General features: G+C 40.2%; 1 protein-coding gene across 4 annotated transcripts in view; it reads right to left on the reverse strand.

Moving 5' to 3' along the window:
• Positions 1 to 20309, reverse strand: part of pde4d (phosphodiesterase 4D, cAMP-specific) — a 160228-nt gene that overhangs the window by 49800 nt on the left and 90119 nt on the right. Inside the window, exon 1 of one of the 4 annotated variants that reach the window (XM_046387677.1) lies at positions 1513 to 5456. The exons of the other annotated variants lie outside the window; for them this stretch is intronic. Coding sequence (XP_046243633.1) covers positions 1513 to 1601 — 89 coding nt within the window. The 5' untranslated portion in view covers positions 1602 to 5456. Of the gene's footprint in view, positions 1 to 1512; positions 5457 to 20309 lie in introns of those variants that run through there. 4 annotated transcript variants of the gene reach the window in all.

A 20309-nucleotide genomic window follows, 5' to 3' on the forward strand; every position in this document is an offset into this window, starting at 1 on the left:
TGTTTTTTTAACAACAAATATCACATTGTTGTTATTACAGAGAGAGTAAAGGACAAAAAAAGGACCCAACCCTAGCTGAGGGCAACGTCTCTTGATTAATGACATTGACTTACATTTTACAGGCTTACTCATCTGAACTTTTCACTGTAGTCACCCCCACCTGCATGTGAGTTTATGTTTATTCAGTCTGATGCAACTGAAAGGCCAGCCCTCTTTTGCGTATGTACGTGAGTAAGCCCGAGTAGCTGGACGGACACGCTTATGTGGGTTTTTTGTGTGTGCGTTGATGTCTGAATAGAGTTCATCTGTTTCTCTGCATTTATTCTTCAACAGCTCCCCTCCACTGTCTGTTGCTGGAAAGGTCAGCTAATGTCCCTCAATTTATTCAAGTCAACGTATGAATTCAACGCTAAAACCTATTAAATAACACGAAACGGTCATTTGCAGGCACATCTCATCCTCCGCAATATCAGCACATGTATCAGCTAAATTATGGGCATCTATTGATCAGTACTCTTTGTGTCACGTGGGGTAGATTGCATTACTTTCTGATCTACAACTCATCTTTCCACATCCTCCTGCCTTTGCATGCATCACCACTAGTGTAAAGAGAGGGAAACAAGAGCGAAAAGGATGAAACATGGTGAGCACGTCTGTGCTTAGCTTAAAAACGAAGCATAAAAAAAAGACCCACAGGCCCAGGGCTGTTTGTGACTGAACAGAAGACAAAAATGTGGTGTAGCTAGTGTTGCATGTGCTTGCATGTATACTGTCACACCACAGAAAAGAATAAAAGCAAAGAAAAACAAACAGGTCTGACAAATGGCAGTATAACTAACTCCTACCAATTGTTGCACCAGTTTAATATCTTTTGCCTGATTAGCCTGAAAAACACAAATCACTGGGGAAAAAAAATGTAGTTGGAAATATGAGTATTGTTTATTTCCCAACAGCCCACTGTGATGTCATCACCAACTCCTTGGTGTCCTCCCAGTTTATAACATAGCTGTGAGACAACAATTCCCAAAAGACACTCGACCTAAGTATGACTAATCAAAACAAGACAGTGGAGAAACCCAGCAACGCAGCACTTTTATCAAGATGTTTTTCCAGCTAGTTTTGCTTTAGAAACGCATTCTCCATCTGTGTGCTTTCTATTTCTGACCAGCCCTCCCGTTTGTGGATCAACTTAAGCATTTACTGTGGGAGAAAATGACAGGAAATGTCTGGCCCATTTAACAATAAATTTCCCTGAATACATCTGAGCTGAGCTGGGAAAAAAAATTATACAGGGCTGGGACAGGCTAGGCTAACCTTAAGGGAGCTCTAACCACACCACAAAATGACAAACACACGCCAACACACACATGTGCACATCAACTCACATTTCATATATTTTAAATCAACTCCTTTATGTGAGTAAACATACATGTATGTACGTAAATTTATGAAAAAAACAACAAATACATAAAAACTAACAAGTTCACATGCGCCATCGCTACCAGTACTCACCATATCCAGGAGTGCCTTCTGAAAGGAAAATGGCTGAGATGCATCATGGATCTGTCACTGGGAACACCTGGACATTGTCCAGGCTTCATAATGAAGCTTTGTCAGGACTGATCACCCCCACCTGTTAACCTTTCAACCTTTGAACCCCTTTATCTCACCAGCTTTCTATCTAAAGACGCTGTCCCACAGTATCCACAGGCCCCAGCACAACATGTAGTGTCCCATACTGCAGTCCATTGCTGGATGCGCCCATTTAAACCAGTCTTCCGGCAAAGAGTCCTTTCTGAACTTCCAGCCTCACTTGTTTGGTCCTAGTGCATCACTGCAAAAGGGGCTGGCTTACATCCAACAGGGCAATCTTACAACTCAAACTACATAGCACCATAAAATCCACTGAGTTCCAGAAGAAAAATAAAAATCCCAATATATCAGACAATGAAAAAAAAAAAAGAAACATGAATTGGAAGCAGGCTTAAGACTAGTGTGAACTCTGTCTTCAAGTGAGAGAGTCTCAGCAGTGCAAGCTCACAGGCGGCCACCCGGCAGAACCAGCTAGGCTCTCCGGTCGCTGCTCTTTTTTCCGTGGGATTCTTCCGGCAAAGGTTTGGAAATTACTGTCCCACATCCACATGGTGAACCGGTTCAGGGACTCATTCCTCCGGAAAACATTCCTTTTCCTGACAGCCAACGACGTCAGCTGGAGATGCAGTGGTAGTCACACCAGCATGACAGAGCATGTTACACACAGAGTCACTCACACACTCACAGCCGCTTTCATCCCGTCAGCTTTGCCCCCTTTGTCTCTCTTACTTTGCGTCTCCCGCTCTGTTCTGCCCTTTCACAACCTCCCAGGGAGAAAGAAGAGGAAATGGGGAGAGAAAACACAAACCAGTGCAGCGTCTCTTCAGAGTCTCCCCTTGTCTCTGTCTCACTCTTGCTCGTCTCTCTCCCCCACCCTCCCCTCCTTGCTCCAGTCAGTGGGATGTCCTGACCCTGTTAAAGAGGTGCGCCTCCTCCGTCAGTAGCCAGTCAGCTAAACCTATTGATCCTCTTACCACATGCTGCTCTGCTTCATTCAGACAGGAACAAGTCTGCACATGTACAATTTACATACACACAGGAGTGCACATATTCACGCAGAAAGCCTCTTCTCAATGGAGTAATATGGGCAAAGTGTTGACAGAAGTAATTCCCCTCATTTCCTCCCTTTATATCCATCTTCCGCTCTACTTTTCTTTTCTTAAGTGATGTGTGTTTGTCTCTATTATAGCCCTCCTTCGTCATAACAACGCAAGCACTGGTGTTGCCCTGTCAGTTTGTTTTTGCTACCCTAAGCACACCCTTTGTCTGTCTCTACTGTCTGCATGCATGTCAGTGAACCTTGAAATTTCAAACCGCACAACAAATGCCATCTTATTTTTCTCTGCACGCACGTGTGTGTGTGTGATAGACGATTTGTGTGTGTATTACTGTGAAAGCTAGCAGGGGGCCTCTAAAGCAATGTTTGTTTCAAGAACTTGTTATACAGGATGTCATTGTCCTTACTGAGGTATAATGCATTCCTCTGTTTTTACACCAGAGGTTTGCGGCTCCAGACATAGTCTGTTATCCTGCCTAAAAGCCAAAGACCAATCAAAAAGAGCAAATGTCAAACTGTCTTTTATATCTGATAAATTAAAAAGACAATCGGATAAATCTCAGCCAATCCACAAATCATCGAATTTCTTGTTATTCAGAGTGCATATCTGTCATTTTAAGTCTGTGTTTTTCATGCATGTGGACGAGTAGCTTTGCGTGCATATTATCAGTTTGCGCATATGTATGCAAGCGGTGTTGGCACGTAAGTTATGAGTCAAGGTTGGGGTTAGAGCACTAAGGTTGTGTGTTGTGTGTGTGTGTTTTGCATTAAAAACCCATAGCTGTGGCTAAGCTCCAGTTGCTGCGGTTTGAAAAACAGGATCCAGCACCGCTTCTTACACACATCCTGCCCAACACACACGTCAGCAGCCTCTCAACTCCTGCCAAAAGTCAAACCACCTCACAGCCTCTGTAAGCCTGCACCTTCAGCCACAACAGCCACTCTTCAATAGGGTGGAGGAGCACTGAATGTTGAGGAATCTGCTTGCGGGAAAATGAAGACAGAAATGCAGCTCTCCGAGGGAATGTGGGCAGTTTGTGCGTGTAGAGAGGCCGGGTCGACAGTTAAAGCAGCAGCAGGGAAACAAAATTCAATTTAAGGGGCTTTAAAGGTTAAACAAGGAAGCAGCCAGAAAGCACCTGTTATTCATTACGTACACATACAAGAAAAAAAAACCCTCTCCATCTGTGTCTCAGATTTATTCTTAAAACAAGACAAACATCTTAGGTACAAATGGAAAATGGGGCCAGCAGTCTAATAATAGAATATACTCTCTATGTCCCTGTGAGAATGTGTCTGCATGTGTGTGGTATTGCATAATCTCAGACTCTGCTTTGGGGGCTGTTGGCCCCTGCTATACTCAACACCGATGCACTGTCACGACTCCTGCAACCTGAAAAAGGGGTGACTGTGGGAGAGAGGGAAAAAAATAAAGACTGCAAAGGCAGAAACAAATGAATATAAAAGCAGGAGAGGTGGTGACAGCAAAAGAGAGAAACACAGATGTAGAGAGAGGGTAGGCGAGAGGGCTGAAGTGGATGTATATGCCAGCGTCTTTAGAACAAGAACGGCAATGGAGAGGTTTCTCTCATCATTTTGCAGCAGTGACAGAACCCTGAAACAGCGATATGTGCCTGAAAGAAAGCTGAGACAATAGCATATTACAACCATAAGGCACAGAATCATCATCTGTGCCCCCTGCTTGTAAACAGAACAATGTATTTTCCATCCACAAAATATCCCATCACATTTGAATCAGCAGGCCTTTTCCATTACATTAGTGGTCTGACATGGCTCTCTGTAACTGGGCATCGGGGAAAAGAGGCCAGATTACACAGAGGAACAAGTACATATCGATTTCACATGTACTGACATTTAGCAAAGTACTTTTCTTCATTTCTCTGCCGATCGATTTCCAGAAAAAGCAGGCTGAACAACCTCTATAGTCACATCACAGAGCTGGTCCAACAGCACAACCTGCCAGCGGCATGTCTGCTTTAGCTCCAGGTGTTTTGCAAAACAGAACAGACATTATGCAACTCTTCAGAGCAGGAATGTAAAGTAAGCTTTGCAACAAGAAAATCAATACATGAATTGTGTTTCATATTACTGCTTAATCACATAATGGAACTGCTGTGGAGCTAAATGACATTTCTCTTCCACATTTAACAAATTAAAAGGGAAAATTAAAACCACACAGACACAGGCTTTTGGTGGTGAGGCTACTCAATCATCATATTAATAGAAAAATTCTACAGACTTTACATTCAAATAGGAAAGCAAATCTCTCTAGAGACTGGAAGAAAACTGGGGCCTGGTGCACGTTTTGTTCCTTCGAGGTAGGCCAGCTGTCCATCACTGAGTGTCGCTGTGGAAATGCACCGGGCCCGGGCTCCCTCTTTGCCATTCACAGATGGTTATGCAGTGGCATTTGAGCAAAGGTTAACTCATTCCCCCTTTGAATCAGATATTTGTAATTAGATTCCCACATCTAATGGGGACATGGAGGCTTCAAGGGCCATTTGTAGAATGTGAAGAATGTTTAAGTGCCCAAAAAATTGCTCACTTATGGAGTGAAGAGGGTTTGTCGATGCTATGATTTTAAGGCAGACCAAAACACTGAAGAAAAGGACTTCATTAGGAATTTATCAGAAAAATGTGCAAGATTACAATAAAGCAGCAGCTGCAGTCAGCGGTGAAAGAAATATGTACAGTAGACGTTATGTACTGTACTGTAATTATAGCCTTAAATCTCACCAATAAGTTACTTTGGTGAGATATATTGTTGTATTCAGTTAACCATGAGCAGATATAGTATTAAAAAAGCATTTTTGAACTACATATTCTTCAGAAATTAGGTGCTCTAATACAATTCAAAAATATAATTTTCAGTATGACTAACACCATGTGTCATCACAATAAATATTATACTTAATTGTGCTTGATTTAAGCAATTTAACATTTTTATACAACAGTGCCAGTATTTGCCTAAACCCTCCATCCAAAAATATACCTTGCTTTATGGAATGAAGCATGCAAGTTAGTTCAGGCTGTCAGCTCAAGCTGCACTGCTACATACACACATGCTACATACATGTGACATGCCTCACTCTCCCCACTGGTCTTTTAAACACACCCTCCGAATATGATGGTCTATTTAAGCTGCACACATTCCCATCTCACCCTCAGCCTGTCATTGTACTGCCACCCTGCTGTTCTCTCAGCCCCTCCACCACCCCAGCCTCCAGGCTCCGACGGGGGGGGGGGGGGGGGTTGGGGGGGCTGGGGGTGGGGTGGGGTGGTGGAGGGGTTTCTTATCACTCCCCAATTTCTCATGTAAGCAAATCTGTGGGGAGTGATGAGCTAGGAGCCTAGACCCCAAACTCCAACATGTTCTGTTGCTTTAAAAAACATTTGAAACGTGAGCTGCCTGACTGAATACAGTATATTATAGCTGTTATTTACATGTCCCATATCAGAGTCCACATCTCCATCCTCACATGGGATGCATGAAAAACTCTTCCAGAGGTGAGTATTTAACCACCAAGTGCAACAGGAAAGAGACTAAATCATCCCTTATTTGTAAATCTGCTCAATCAGATGGTGGACCAGACAACATGGATAAAAGAATCACAAATATCTGATTAAAAACACCTTTGTAAATGGTGATATCTATTTTGACTGCTTCATGAGGCCGTTTCCTACAAGCTGGTACAGATGGGAGCGTACTGAAATATCAATGGTCCATAACCTGAGGCAATCTCCACTACAACACCATCTGGTGAGGATGGATCTCACTAACATTTAATGCAATAAGGTCGGCTCTTCCCTCTCATACCTTCATTGCCCAGTTACATCGACAGAGAGAACATCGCTTTCATCCTCTTAAAGTGTCAATACTGAAATCCACAGGACATGCTGTGAATACCACACTGTGTACACTGTCATACACATAAACTGTAATTTGTTACAGGAAACTTGCCAATACACAATTTACTAACAAGGGTGTAACTTCAAAGTACACTTTACTGTGTGCTGCTTTTCAAATACCGCTGCTACTGGTTAACCCTGTCAGATGTTTTAGAATGAAAAACATCATTTAGTATTTGCTACAGAGTAGTCACCAAAACATAGAAGTTGGACTGGAGCTGTTGTGCTTTGATGCTTTGGGTTGCCATCGTAATCAACATCCCAATCAGTATTCAAAGGCTTTGATTTGATTGTTGTTTTTTCCTAAGAGGAAAGAGACCCTGTGTAAGCTGCACCGAAAAAGAGGCGAAGGACTGATAAAGAGTGTGAAATTGAAAATGGAGCCATTGTTAATATTATTCTATTACACATGTGTTTTTCTAGCTAAGTCAAAATGTCTGCTGTGACAAAGGCCATTAGAAGGTCCTTAAATGAGCAATTTTGTTCTGTGATGAACACTCAGTTGTCAAAATTGGAGAAAATATTCTTGTCTGAGCACATAGTCCTCTCATACACACTGCATTAAAATACTGGAAAACTAGAATAGTCGTTTAATTATCAAAGTGGCCAACAGGATCGCCAAGACACTAAACATCCTCTTAAAGCCAATGATGATGTTTTGAAACTCAACACAGGTCACTATGTGTGAAGCATGTAGGGGGTCTGTGGGGCACTCATCATAAAATACTTAAGGTAAATACAAAAATATAAATTAAATAACCTCTGAATAGCAGTGCAACCAAGACTGCTTTTAGACATCATTCTGTTAAAGTAAATGAAATACAGCACATTGCATTGCTCTCACATGTATTAGGCCAGTGTTTGTTTCTACAGGCACAGAGACACACCGGTGTAATTAGTTCCATGTGATAAATTGTTTGGCTCTAATTGCCTGTTGTATCCATTGCGGTTTTCATCTGTGAGCTGTGAGAACATTTGTCAAAGCTAAGGTTGTTAGAGATGTGGAAAAGTGACAAGATACATTGTTCACAAATGTGTTGATAAAGATTCATGCTTCTTCATGCACTGCTGTCATCCATAATCTCACTGGCAGCTACCTGTTTCTCTATCTGTTACTTGTGCAGATATACAGTTTTCTCTGGCTCTTACCCCCTAAAATCTCCATCTATCCCATTCAATACTCTCCACACCTCCATTCCCAACTATGGTGTCGACCCTGTTGCTCAACCCCTCCAAAAATAGACTTTTCCTGCATTGCACCAACGTTGTGTCACTGTTGCAGCCAAGGCACTCGACTGGCTCCCCCTGCACAAGTCTGAGCCTTAATCACAGCACTAGATAGACTTAGTGTCTATCTGGGTGTGATTAGTAATTCCTCTGAGGGATGATATGACCCAATGATGACCACCGGTGATACACTAATTATTGTAGGCTCAGGGGAAAACATGTCTGCTATACAACTGAATGAATGAAGTGTTTAGATCCTGTTCAGTGCAGTTTGTTTGTCTAATTTTTCATCAGAAGTTGAGAAAGATCCATAAAAGTATTTTCTCATTGAAATGCTAATCACTGCTCCAGCAGCTTTAGTCCAGTTATTTATTGAAGGTTTTAGCATTTTTAATGTGAAACTAAGACTCTCTCTAATTTCCTACTTTTCCCATCTGTTCTGTAATATTTCTATCTACCACACGACCACATAACACACATTTCATTTCCTATAAAAGTGAAACAGTTTTTTTTTTATTAAACTATAGTTTATATTTTAAACTGCTTTCAACATACACAGGCACCAGACATCTACATCGATCACTAGAGGAGGAAATCAGAGTTTTAACATTTGTAAGGCATAGGTGAAAAACAAACTGAGATATTTTTATTTTGTCATGGAATAAAAGTATGGGGCTTTCTCACACTGAAATCTGTGTAGATGAGGTGTTGAATGCAAAATACCTTTAATCGATAAAAGAATGTGCTCCTATGTGCCCCTTTGCAGCAACTGAAATGTCTAAAAATGCTAATGCAGTAAACAGTCTGTGGAATGAGCACAAATCTACATAACTGATCTGCATGAGTCTCCTGAGCTTCCATGCTCACATTCACTTTGGTATCTGAAAGTTTATAAAAGAACAGGAGATACAAAGCAGATACCGTACTGTATTGCAATACTCATATTCAAGATCAAGGATAAAACTGGAAAAATTTACATTTGACATGATGGTTGTGCTAGATAAAAAAAAGATCGCCAAACTGATTAAGATGCATCATCTGAGGACTATGAATGCACAAAATCAATAAGGCAATCTAACAAAAAGATGATAAAATCCTTCAGTGTGCAAAAGAGATAGATGGACTGATGGACCGCAGAGCCACCTTGCTAGCATGGCTAAAACAATGAGACAAAGAAAGTATTAATTCAAACTTCTGAAATAAAGCTGAAAGCTCTGAATGAACAAGAAATATGGTCTCTTGCAGATGTGAATAGCTATTTTGAAGGAAATTTATGTAAAGCAAATCAATTGCAGGGCTTTTCTCTCTCATGTTCTTCTGCAACGTCCCTAAATTCCATTAAAGGGCATGAATTATGAAGAAGGAGCAGCATGAAGCAAAAGGCATTGTGGGGGACTGGTGTGACATTAAACTGTTAAAGTAATTACAGGTTAGGAGCAGGCTATAAAATTATCTTACTCTGAAAATGGCTCAGTCTGTGACATTCTGTCTGCAAACTGTGGTGGAAAACCACCAAAATCTGTCACATACGCCCTTCCCAAATACTTGCATAAAGGGCTCATATTTTACTTTACATGCACAAAGACAAAACACAAGCTAAGGGGCAGCGTGAACGCAAAAGTTACAAAGCTAGTAAAAATGCACTACAAATAAAATCCATCATGCTCATTAGGCATCATGTGTTGGGTTACAAGGCCTCTTAAAGGAGAGAGCAGCTGCTTTAACCAAACCTACTATCACTCAAGGCGATAAACAATATGAGCAATGTGATGCTGCCATTAAATTATAAAGTAAAGCATCTGGAGGACAAAATGTGCAATGCAAATGTGCCACGTAAATGTGCCACGTATCGTTTACATAAATGACAAGCTCATAAAACAAAAAACAAAGTGTTATTTTCAGGTTTTACTCATATACTTTATCTTATCTATACGGTACACTGATAAAGAGAATTCTGCATGTTAGTAGCTCACCTAAACAGATTTGTAATGAATTTCTTTTGGTTTCTGGTCACCATTTGAAAATCTGTATAATAAAGCAGTTTAAAGTGTGATTGATTTAAAAGCCAAATGCCAAAATTATGAATGCCTGCACTAATCAGAAATAAGCTTCAACAAATCTGATATTCAGTGTCACATTTTGGAGCGTTGAAATATTAAATAAATGTTGAACTAGTGGGACAAACTGGTCCCAGTGCTCATATACCAAGAGTGTTATCTTTTGTTTCTCCAAAACACATTGAGCAATTGCTTTAAAGTGTAACTTTTAAACCCAAAATTCACTTTTTTTATATCAGTAAATCACTCAGTGCAAGTCCTGTTTTTTTTTTTACAATGTTTATTCCTGCAGAAGTTATCTTCCTTTTTCCAGAGAAAGTCTAGCAATTTTGCTCACTGTGAAGGGGACATGTTTGACAAACTTTTAAAAAGCTGGTGACAGAAATTTATGATAATGAAATGTGAAATATTTAAGATAATGAAAGGCTTAAATAGGTCTAGGCATGATGGTTAACCAGTGGCAGTTTGTGGCCACGAAGCCTGGGAACAAAATGTTGACTGAGAAACTTCTTAAAGACTGGCTCAAAACGATCATTTGCAAGTAGGCAGACTGCCACATAAAAAAAATCATCATTTTACCATTTTTTGTTAGTTGTTAGGTTACTGTTACTAGTAATGCACCTCCATATCATGGCGATAATAGCCTGGATGTAACTGGAAAGTCTGAGGAGCAGACAGTGATGGCCTTGGCACCCTTGTCTGCTGCGTGGCTCTCATGACATTTAAAAGTCAAATTTTCAACCTCCCCCCACACGCCTTTCATCCACACCTCACTATCACCAAATGAAACCTGTCAGCCCACTAGAAAACCAGGGCAGGAGGTGGTGGCTTCAAGTCGGAGACAGCTGAGGAGAGGAATGGACAAATAGTTGAAGAACCAGAGACAACAAAAATGTTTTACTGTACAGCTGAATTCAGAACAAGAGAAGAGGAATACAGGGACGTAAAATGAGAGATGGTTCGAGTAAATGTTCACACAGTGTTGTACAGCTGCAGATGATATGGGAGGAGAAATGCAGTTTTAAGATTCTGTGAAAGTCAATGGGGGGCTGACGTGAGAAGAGACCATGAGTAAGCCTTGTTGCATTAGTGTGAGGCTGGTCCAGGTTAAGGATAGCAGGATGAACAATTACAACATCCTCTGCTGAGCTGAAAACAACTCATTAGGTCTGACGGACTCTCAGCTCTCTGTCTAAGAAGCAAAGTCCATCAATAAGCAAAGACAATGAAGTAAACTCTGTTTAACGGCTCACTATTAATGCAAACATTAGCCCAGAAGAGACAGTCATGATCATAGCTGAACTGCCTGCGTGCCTTCCGGCTTTGCATATGAAAAGTTGGTGGTTAAAAACATGCAAATGTGAATGACTGTATGTGCCTACATGTGTGAACAAGTTTATAGATTCCCCTTCCTGTACATCTGTGCGTGTTTGGTTGCAGTTGCAGGCTTCAACAGAAACATTATTTCCAACTCTACATTTTTACAACATGAGATCAAAGGAAGAACTTACTGCTTTACGGGAAACTATAAACCATCTGGAAGATCATATTTGTTGAAAACAGTTACAGAAATTTGGGTGTCTGGGAAAACAGACACAGCAGGAAGGAGCACTGAGCAAAAATATCCCCATTCAACTGGAGAACCCCTGTCACTGGCAGGTATTCAACCCGATACAAAGACCCGCTGGGAAAATTCCACCCTCGTATGTTATATTAAGGCTCCTGATATTCAGTGCATTCAAGGAATTATTTCATAAAGACAAGGCGTACCCACTCTCTCACATGCAGAAGATCTCTTTTCACTCTTAACTGTGCATGGATCCAAAATTTTGAATAATTTTGGTTACTCCACTAGATTTCTGCATTGGTGTTCTTGTGTCTGGGGCAGGGCTCAGTTGGAAAATGTTGACATGGTATATTTCAAACACACAAATTAGGGTTTCACTGAATCAAAAAGTGATGATGGGGGGGATTGTTTGCTTCTGTTCTGTGGCTGCTGTCAGTTTAATATGATCCAACCACACCCACACAGTCGTGATGAAGCAGATGGAGCTTTTGAATGTCATCCTCTTAAGAAGTAATAAAAAGCTAATACAAACCATGTAACATCAAAGATGATGAAGGATGTCTTTGTCGCATAACAATTAGAGTGTTTAGAGTCGCCACGGTACTCCAGTATTGGTTGGAGAAAATCATAACTTTTGTTGCTTCACACTCATTTGATGTGTGTCAGAAATTATATGAGCTGCTTTGGATAAGGGATAATGGTGATTCAGGACTGTGGCATGTGGCATGTAGCATGACAGTCCAGGACCTGGGATAGGAAACACAAGCATCGTGACGTAACTTCAAACTGTCAACATTTTGCCAGATATTGTCAAGAGGGGACGAATTCACCAAATGAAGAAATCTACCCAAGGTACACGTACACCTCCAACAGCCATGCTAGAAAGTAGGGGTTAGATTTTTCCTCGACATGCAACACACTGTCAGGTGTGCTGTTCTGTATGTGACCCTACACGGTGTCTTCTACTGAAAAAAAAAAAAAAAAAAAAAGACATACAAATACAGAGCTTCCTACAGAGATCAGCAAAGTATATCTTGTTGCTGCTATCATTAAAATTGTCCACAAAGGTACAAAGGGTATTGCCATGCTGACAACCACCTGCTCCCACTGACTGTAAATCAGCTTCTTCTCATGACACAGTTATGTACACTGGGTCATGTAGCCTGGCCTGGTGCGGACGTCATCCAATTAGTCACCGTGTAAAAGCAAAGAAGTGATTGGGCAGAACCATTTTTTGGATGAATTTAAAGTGTTTGAATGAATTCATAGAAGCAGGATAAGCTGATAAAGAGATCTGTAGTGTGCAGAGTAAATAAATACATTTAAAGATGCATTTCATAATCTTTTTTTTTTCTAAATATTATAGATCCAAATTTATTCGCTCCCTTGCAGCTCCACTCCGAAACGCTCTCTGTGTCTATTTTTTCTCTATAAAAGGAGTAATAACTCCCTGGCGCATATAACTGAATTCTCTTAAAAGTGACTGGTATAAAGGCAGAACTCGTAAAGAAACCTTGTTTTCTTCAACTGTGATTCCAGTTGTATCACAGGAAGGTATGCTGCAGAGAATGAGTGGGTGGGGATGGGTGCAAGGATACACAGACAGAGTTATAGTGAATACAGTTATACTACAAGGAAGGCACAGACAGACAGAGATGCAAAGTGAGAAAAGCAGAGACAGAAAATGAGAGAACAGACAGAATACTGATTGGACATCTCTACATATTTCTGTCTACTGCATTGTGGCACACACTTTTATAGCCCAGCGTCAGCACAAAAAATCCCCTAAATCCCACCTTAAAACAAAAACTGCTTCTCTCTGTACATGCATACACAAAAACAAAAAAGTAAAGAGGGACTGAGAAGAGAAAGGGCAATTGTGTGAGAACAGCATAGTTACATAACCGAGAGAAGCAGCATGGGAGCTACCAAAGGGGAGCTCCTGGGCTTCTGCAAGTCGCACAATGACGCATTGCCCTCACACACATACATCCTCACACGCACACACACACACCACCCTCAATGCAGCAAATGGCACACATTCACAATGATGTTCTCCCTACAAAAGAAGCCACTCCCACACATTTATCATATTCAAGCCAACGGCAGCAGAAGTGGTGATGCATTAATTACAACACACCCCAGCACCAGAAGAGCTTAAATGCAACATGTACAATCAATTTAATCCATAAACTATTTAGAGGCCAAGAGCCACAGGACCTGAGAACCGTTGTCGTAATTCAAATACTTATTTAAGAGTATGGCGGTCTTAGAGCCACTTTCTCTTGGTCCTAAAGTGAACAGAAAAATAAATTAAATCTTTCTTCATGCCTCTGCATGCAATCAGAGTAATGCTAAAGAGTGAGATTAAGGCAAGTTTAGGTCTGTTGGATTGGAACTGTTGGATTTTTAGTGCCATGTTTTGAACATCTGCAGAGATGAATGGTTTGTGGTACTGAATTAGTTCTTCTTAGAAGATTTATACAATTGCAAATTTCACTGTCAACAAAGACTATGTCAAGCCCACTTTCCATATAGTGGCTGCACATGCACATGACATCTGCGGATCAGTATGCTTGTATTTCAGAAAAGTTAGTTTCAAACATTTGTAAACAATTTGTATGTGAGCCTCTTCTTTACTCAAACTTACTGAAGGGCATTGATTACAATGCTGGCACAAAGTTTCAGAGCCAGCGAAAGGTTGTATTAGATTATTTTTCATCAAAAATGCATCACAACATAGATAATGTTATGTTTTTATAGCTGGAGAAAGCACAAAAAAAGTATAATAGCAAAATCGTTTTCAACGCTATCCATCTCTCCGTCTTTCTCTTGAGTTCTCTCTAAACATAAAACATGCCTCGCTCTCTAGCAATCAATCTCCTTTGGAAGCTATTTTTACACCACTGAGCTGAGGCAGGATCGATTGATGAGCTACGAGGAAAGCAACCTGCATTCCTCCCATCTGCAAATGTAGGAGTGGGCTGCTGCAGAGCGCTTTGCACTAAACACAGGAAATCAATATCCTGCAAGTTAATGAGATAGACCCCCTAACCTCCGCATCTGATTAGATAAACAGATTAGCAGCAAAACACAACACTGCCATACTGCTCATGCTAGCCCCATTATACAGACTGGTAAGTCATAAAAATAAGCTGGGATTTTATTATGTGACTGCTGCTGTTTTCATTAACATTTGACATGATCATGACTAAATGATCACTGCTTATAGCTATCAAAGATGTACACACAGTATTAACTTTTAACATTCAAGGCAAACAGTGCTGAAGATGGTTTGATAATAGCTGGGGTTGAGTTTTCAAGTTTTTGACTGCCATAAAAATATAGTATTCAAGATGACAAAAGAGAAAAATCAGTGGGAATTATGTTACCTTTTGAGGTATCTCGTGTCCAAATAAAATCTCTGCTGTTGTGTTACTTACCTAGAAAGAAAAAAGAAAAGGAGGGATATAGAGGTATGGGGAGAGGGAGAGGGAGACAATGGGGGAGACAGAGAGAGTAGTTATCATGACAATCTATTGACTGCAGTGAGATGTAATTTGTGCTTAAACAAGCATCAGGGGCACACTGTGTGTGACTCCTGAATCCCTTCTCCCCCAGCCCTTAGTGGACATGTACATGTACACACGTGCACACATACACACACATACACACACACTACAGTAATGAGAAAGGCTGAGAGTGTATATCGATATACTGCAGTGGTGAGAAAACTGTGCTCTCTTTATCTCTCCATCTTTCCCAATGCAAGCCTATTGATCTGAGGCAAGCCTCCCATACTCAGCACGGGTCCGATTTCTCCTTATACCCTTCACCCTGTTTTTATCTACATACAAGTACAAGACAAAAATGTCTGCAAAATTAAAACCATACAATTACTGCTAGAGATTCTAATCAAATTTTAGAAGGGCTGTGAATAAAAACACTCCCTCTTAATAATATGTCAAAAGACACAACGCAATCATCGCTAATTCATGAAAGATCTTGGACTGAGTATATGGTGACTGGTCAACCTGAGAGAGGATATACTGTACCTTTAATTCTCATAAAATAGATTACTTACTGATCAGCAAGGATCTGGTAGAGAGCGTCTCATACTGCTCAAGTAGACCTACTGCACTTTTTGAGTGATCATGTTGCAGTGAAACTGGGTCTACTCATAGAGCCAGATGGGGTTAAGAAAATAGATTGAGGCTGAATATGTCTTTCTTTCAGAATCAAGACTTTAATAATTTAGTAGAGGAGGAACTTGACAATTTCTTGCCTTGTGCACATGGGGTCAACGGATAAATTTGGTACAGGCTTACTGAAACTAATATGTGACTTGACTTGAAAACTTCAAGAAAATGAAACAGTAAAAAAGCTGAACATGTCTTAATCAGAGTGAAAAGTAATTTCCATGAGAGTAAAGAAAAATCTGAGAAACTACTGGTGAGACAATTACACCAAAAAAGAGACCAATGTATGCCATACAAGCTGTTAAAACTGATAAAGGGGAACAGGTGACACACATAAGAGACATTACTAAGGGATGGGCAAAATTTTTGCTTTAACTTTATAAATCTGAGGTTAATCCAGTGGTGATGATTACATCACACAAAATGTTCCTGTATGCAGATGATATTTTATTATTTATCAGTTTATATATTATTTATCAAGAACCATATTATCAGTTACTAATTTCTATATAAAATTGAATCTTCTTCAGAATTATCAGGCCTATAAAGTCAACTGGCAAAAATGTGAACAATTACTAACTAAGGATGCAGCCAATGATCAATCACCACGTATTAGTTTAAGTGGATGATCAATGATTTAACCTCAACCAACACCGTAACTTGTTTTTAAATAAGTATTTTGGCATGGTTGCATACCAATGTTGAATTAAAATGACTTATTTAGGTAGATACATTTGTCTCTAGTGTTTGGTTAGGGGAAACTGTCCCCTACACGTTTATAAAAAAGAGTTGAGGTATTGTCAGACTGAAGATGGAGTGTTGATAATTTAGTCTGATATCAGGGATCAAAGTCTATCCATCTGCATTTCTTGCATTTTTCTTATTATTTTCTGTCTTGGTCAGACAGCTTGACATTACATTCAGATTAAATGTCAAGCCTGCAGAGCCAAGATGTATGTATGGAGTAACACTCAGAAAGGCAGACTCTGGGAAAAGGCAGCTCAAATGTGTCTTGCACAGTTACTTTTATGAACCCAAACAGTGAGAAAGGCAATCAGTGACACAGACAGAGAAGGAAGGCCAGGCACAAATGATGATAAACAGCACCTTAATAAAAAGGGCAGACACACAGGCAGACAGGCATATGGAAAATGACTCCCTTGCTCAACTGGCATGCAGCCACAATTGGTCATTAAATTTACACTACTGTACTATGTCACTAGTGAAGCTAGGAAGGAAGAGTCCCACACAAACAGGGGATTTACACATCACAACAGAAGATACATATCCAGGTTATTTATTTGCTATTTTGGTTTCACTTTTTATGATGAACACAGAAATACTGTATTATATTGTTATTATATTGCACTATAACTAGTCACAGTCAAGAGAATCACTGGTTTATAATCCTGCATGATTGATTCTGGCAACCAACAACCTCAAAATGAAAGACATAAATGGGACACGAAAGACTCATAACCATATGAGTCCGCTCTGTCAGTCATTCAGGAATGTCACTGAGCCGTCTTGTCTGACGGGCAAAAAGCCTTTTAGAAGACAACACTGGTGGAGTTGCCACCATCCATCCACGAATTGTCAGTGGTGACATTTATAGAGAGGCAATGGTTTTACAAGCAGCAAAGACATCAGCTTTAAAGACTCTCAATGTGGCAAGACAGACATGTACATTGCTTAAACTGTCAAACAAAATGGAAAATAATACCTGCACAAGTCCATTCTAAAACATTTTTTAATGCAAACTGAACTTTGATGTGTAAATGTGTTGTGAATGTGTGTCAATGAACTGAGAGTACTGAGAAAATAAAGAGAATATTATGTTCTCTTATGTCAGCCATGCTTCAGCCCATTTGTGACCTCTGCAAAAGCTCCACGACTCAAGAAGTCGAGCATCACTGAGTCTTTTATTGCACACATGATGAGCTCACGCTATACTTCTACAAGCATTCAGTGCCAAAGGCTAAGCTGGAAGCTACAGTGACTAAGACCCATTCTGCTCCAGGACTTTGAGCACAGGATAAAGGACAACTCTGTTCGGTTAGCTGGTTTTAATGAGGCCTGTTTCCCTGGTGACTAGATTCTCAGCTGGTGATTTATAGCATCACATAGTCATCACCTCCAAAGCGTCTGGTCCTAGAGTGAAGGACGACAGCTTGTGATCGGGAACAGCTGTGGGAAACAGGTGTGTGCTTCTCATTACGGCCATAGAAAGATAATGATGGCTTTTAATCACTGGTCCCAGATAGGAGAGTGTGCACATGAGTGTGAAGATTCTTGCTCTTGTTCATGCATTTAATTTACATGTGCATGGACATGTACATATTTTTATGTGGTATCTGTATTTTCACTCTATTCATGAAGGATTTGTGTGCAGCAGATCTGCATGTTTGCATGTTTTTAAGAGTGTATTTCTGAATAGGTCTGTGTGTGTTTGTGTGAGAGAGAGTGGATGCATAATGAGAGACAGAAATCAACAGGGAGATGTTGTGTGCGTGTGTGTGTGTGTGGACAAGTGCCCTCTCCCCAGTAAACACACTTGTGTTTCATGGACAATTCCACAGTGAATGCATCAAACAAGAAAGTAGTGACGCAACGGATTCTAGAGTCACATCCCACTTTACCACAAAGTAAAAAAAAACAGTGTCTTTGTTTGCTGGCATGGATTAGAACCCTCTTATCATGTCTTTTCAGTCTCCTTTCAGTGAGGCGCCAGAGGAAGAAAATATGACAGAATGGGAGGATGGAAGGAAAAAAAAGGGAGAGGAAGGAATGCAAGTCTGAAGCCTCACCTCTAAGCAGTACTCGCTTAAGAACATAAGCTCCACAACAAACAAAGATACCATACCGAAGCTCTGCCTAATCATAGCAGCTTATTCTCCATGACCGTCTACAATTGGGAACCCACCAATAGCTGCTTTCCCACCACTGGCAGATTTTGCAGATGCTCCTAATGCACAGCAGCTTTGCACCAATACAAGCAAATGTAAACATTCATGCATATGTGCGCATACTCTGAAAGAGATGCACTCTTTGTGCTTATAAACAACATGCATCATGCACTCATACATATGCAGAAAAAGATGAGTGAATGGGCTAATACAGAGGCACAGAACATAACTGCAACAATTAGTCTATCAAAAAAATTTGATTATCAATTATCTCAGGTGGTTTTCACGGAAAAATGTCAAACATTTGCTGGTCCCAACTTTTAAAATACAACGATTTGCCACCCTGCCACTACTTAATCTATGTATACGTACAAGCACAGAACACAAAAAAAACACATTTGACTTGACTCAAGTCAAGGGTCCTAAATATTAAAATGAATAAGTGAACTTTGTGTGATTTAGTGATCAGCACATAGGCTTACAGGTGAAGTGGAGCTCGTATGACTAATCATAACAACAATAATGAGGTTACAATTCAGAGCCAAGAAATATGCATAGGCCTAATGATGTTGTTTTACTGCTCACTGGGTTCGCTCCTGAACAGTAAGCAACAAAAAATATAAATAAAATTGGGAGCACGACCAACAGAATCCCTGAGGTGTGTCTCAGCACAGTGGCAACTTTATAGCCTTTATCTAACCAGATAAAAGCCTCATTGAGATTAAACTCCAAGAGTGGCCTGGCCAAGAGGCCAGCATAAACACTGTCACAACATTAAACACCATCCAAACACACACATAATATTTTCACAATCCTTCTGTGGATTATTAAAGAAAGTAAGGAAAGGAATTTAAAAGGTTTTCGGTTGCTGTTGTTGGATTTTTTTCTTTTTTTTCCTAATTCTCTTCTAACTCTTGAGAACAACATTTGTTGAATATTGTGAAAGTACAGGCCACATTGATTGGTTTTTACACACGTATGTATACAGATAAGAAGGAACCAGCCCAAGAAGAGATTTACACACAAAAGCCAACCAATGCAAAAGTCTGTGGACATATGAAGAGAGCCATTTAGCAGAGTACAGTGGTGCACAAGACTTCTATGTCCAGTAATAAATCATAAAGCAATGGTAAACAATGCCCAACTTCTTCAGGCACTGGTCAGGTGGAGTCATAAAAAGCAAATCACCATAATTCAACATTACCTGCAGTCTATATGCGAATTGTGCAATTAGGAAGGGACTCCTTACTGTGACTGATCCAGCACATTGTTTAAACAGACAATCCGAGCTGGTGTAAACTGCACAGGGTCATAGAAATCATTCTGGGGATATTCACCGCCTGTCAGTATACAGTAGCACTCGGTTATGTTTATGAATTATGAATTACCTGTACGGTTCATTGTAGGTGCATGGGTTGTTATACTGCTGTTTGTTTTCTAGTGTCTACTGACAACCTGTCACACGCAATTAATTTCTCCCAGGGGACAATAAAGGTATCATCATTGTCATCATCAAATTACTCTTGCAGCTTGTTACAGCATTTTCCGTCCCCATGAATAATGTAGGCCTCCTGCTCTTACATGACATCAGTCTGTAAAATGCCTACATTACTCATTAGGTCCTGAAAAAAACACTAATTTGGGTCCTCTGTAATGATTTTCAAATATCAATTTGAAACAAGCTCTATTTATCCATTTTGTGGGTCACATTTCATGATTTATTAGTTACAGGTCACTGATTTGTGTTGGTTTGTAATAAAACTAAGAAGTTTT

This window comes from Scatophagus argus, chromosome 4 (assembly GCF_020382885.2).
Source record: "Scatophagus argus isolate fScaArg1 chromosome 4, fScaArg1.pri, whole genome shotgun sequence".
Taxonomy (NCBI): Eukaryota; Metazoa; Chordata; class Actinopteri; family Scatophagidae; genus Scatophagus; species Scatophagus argus.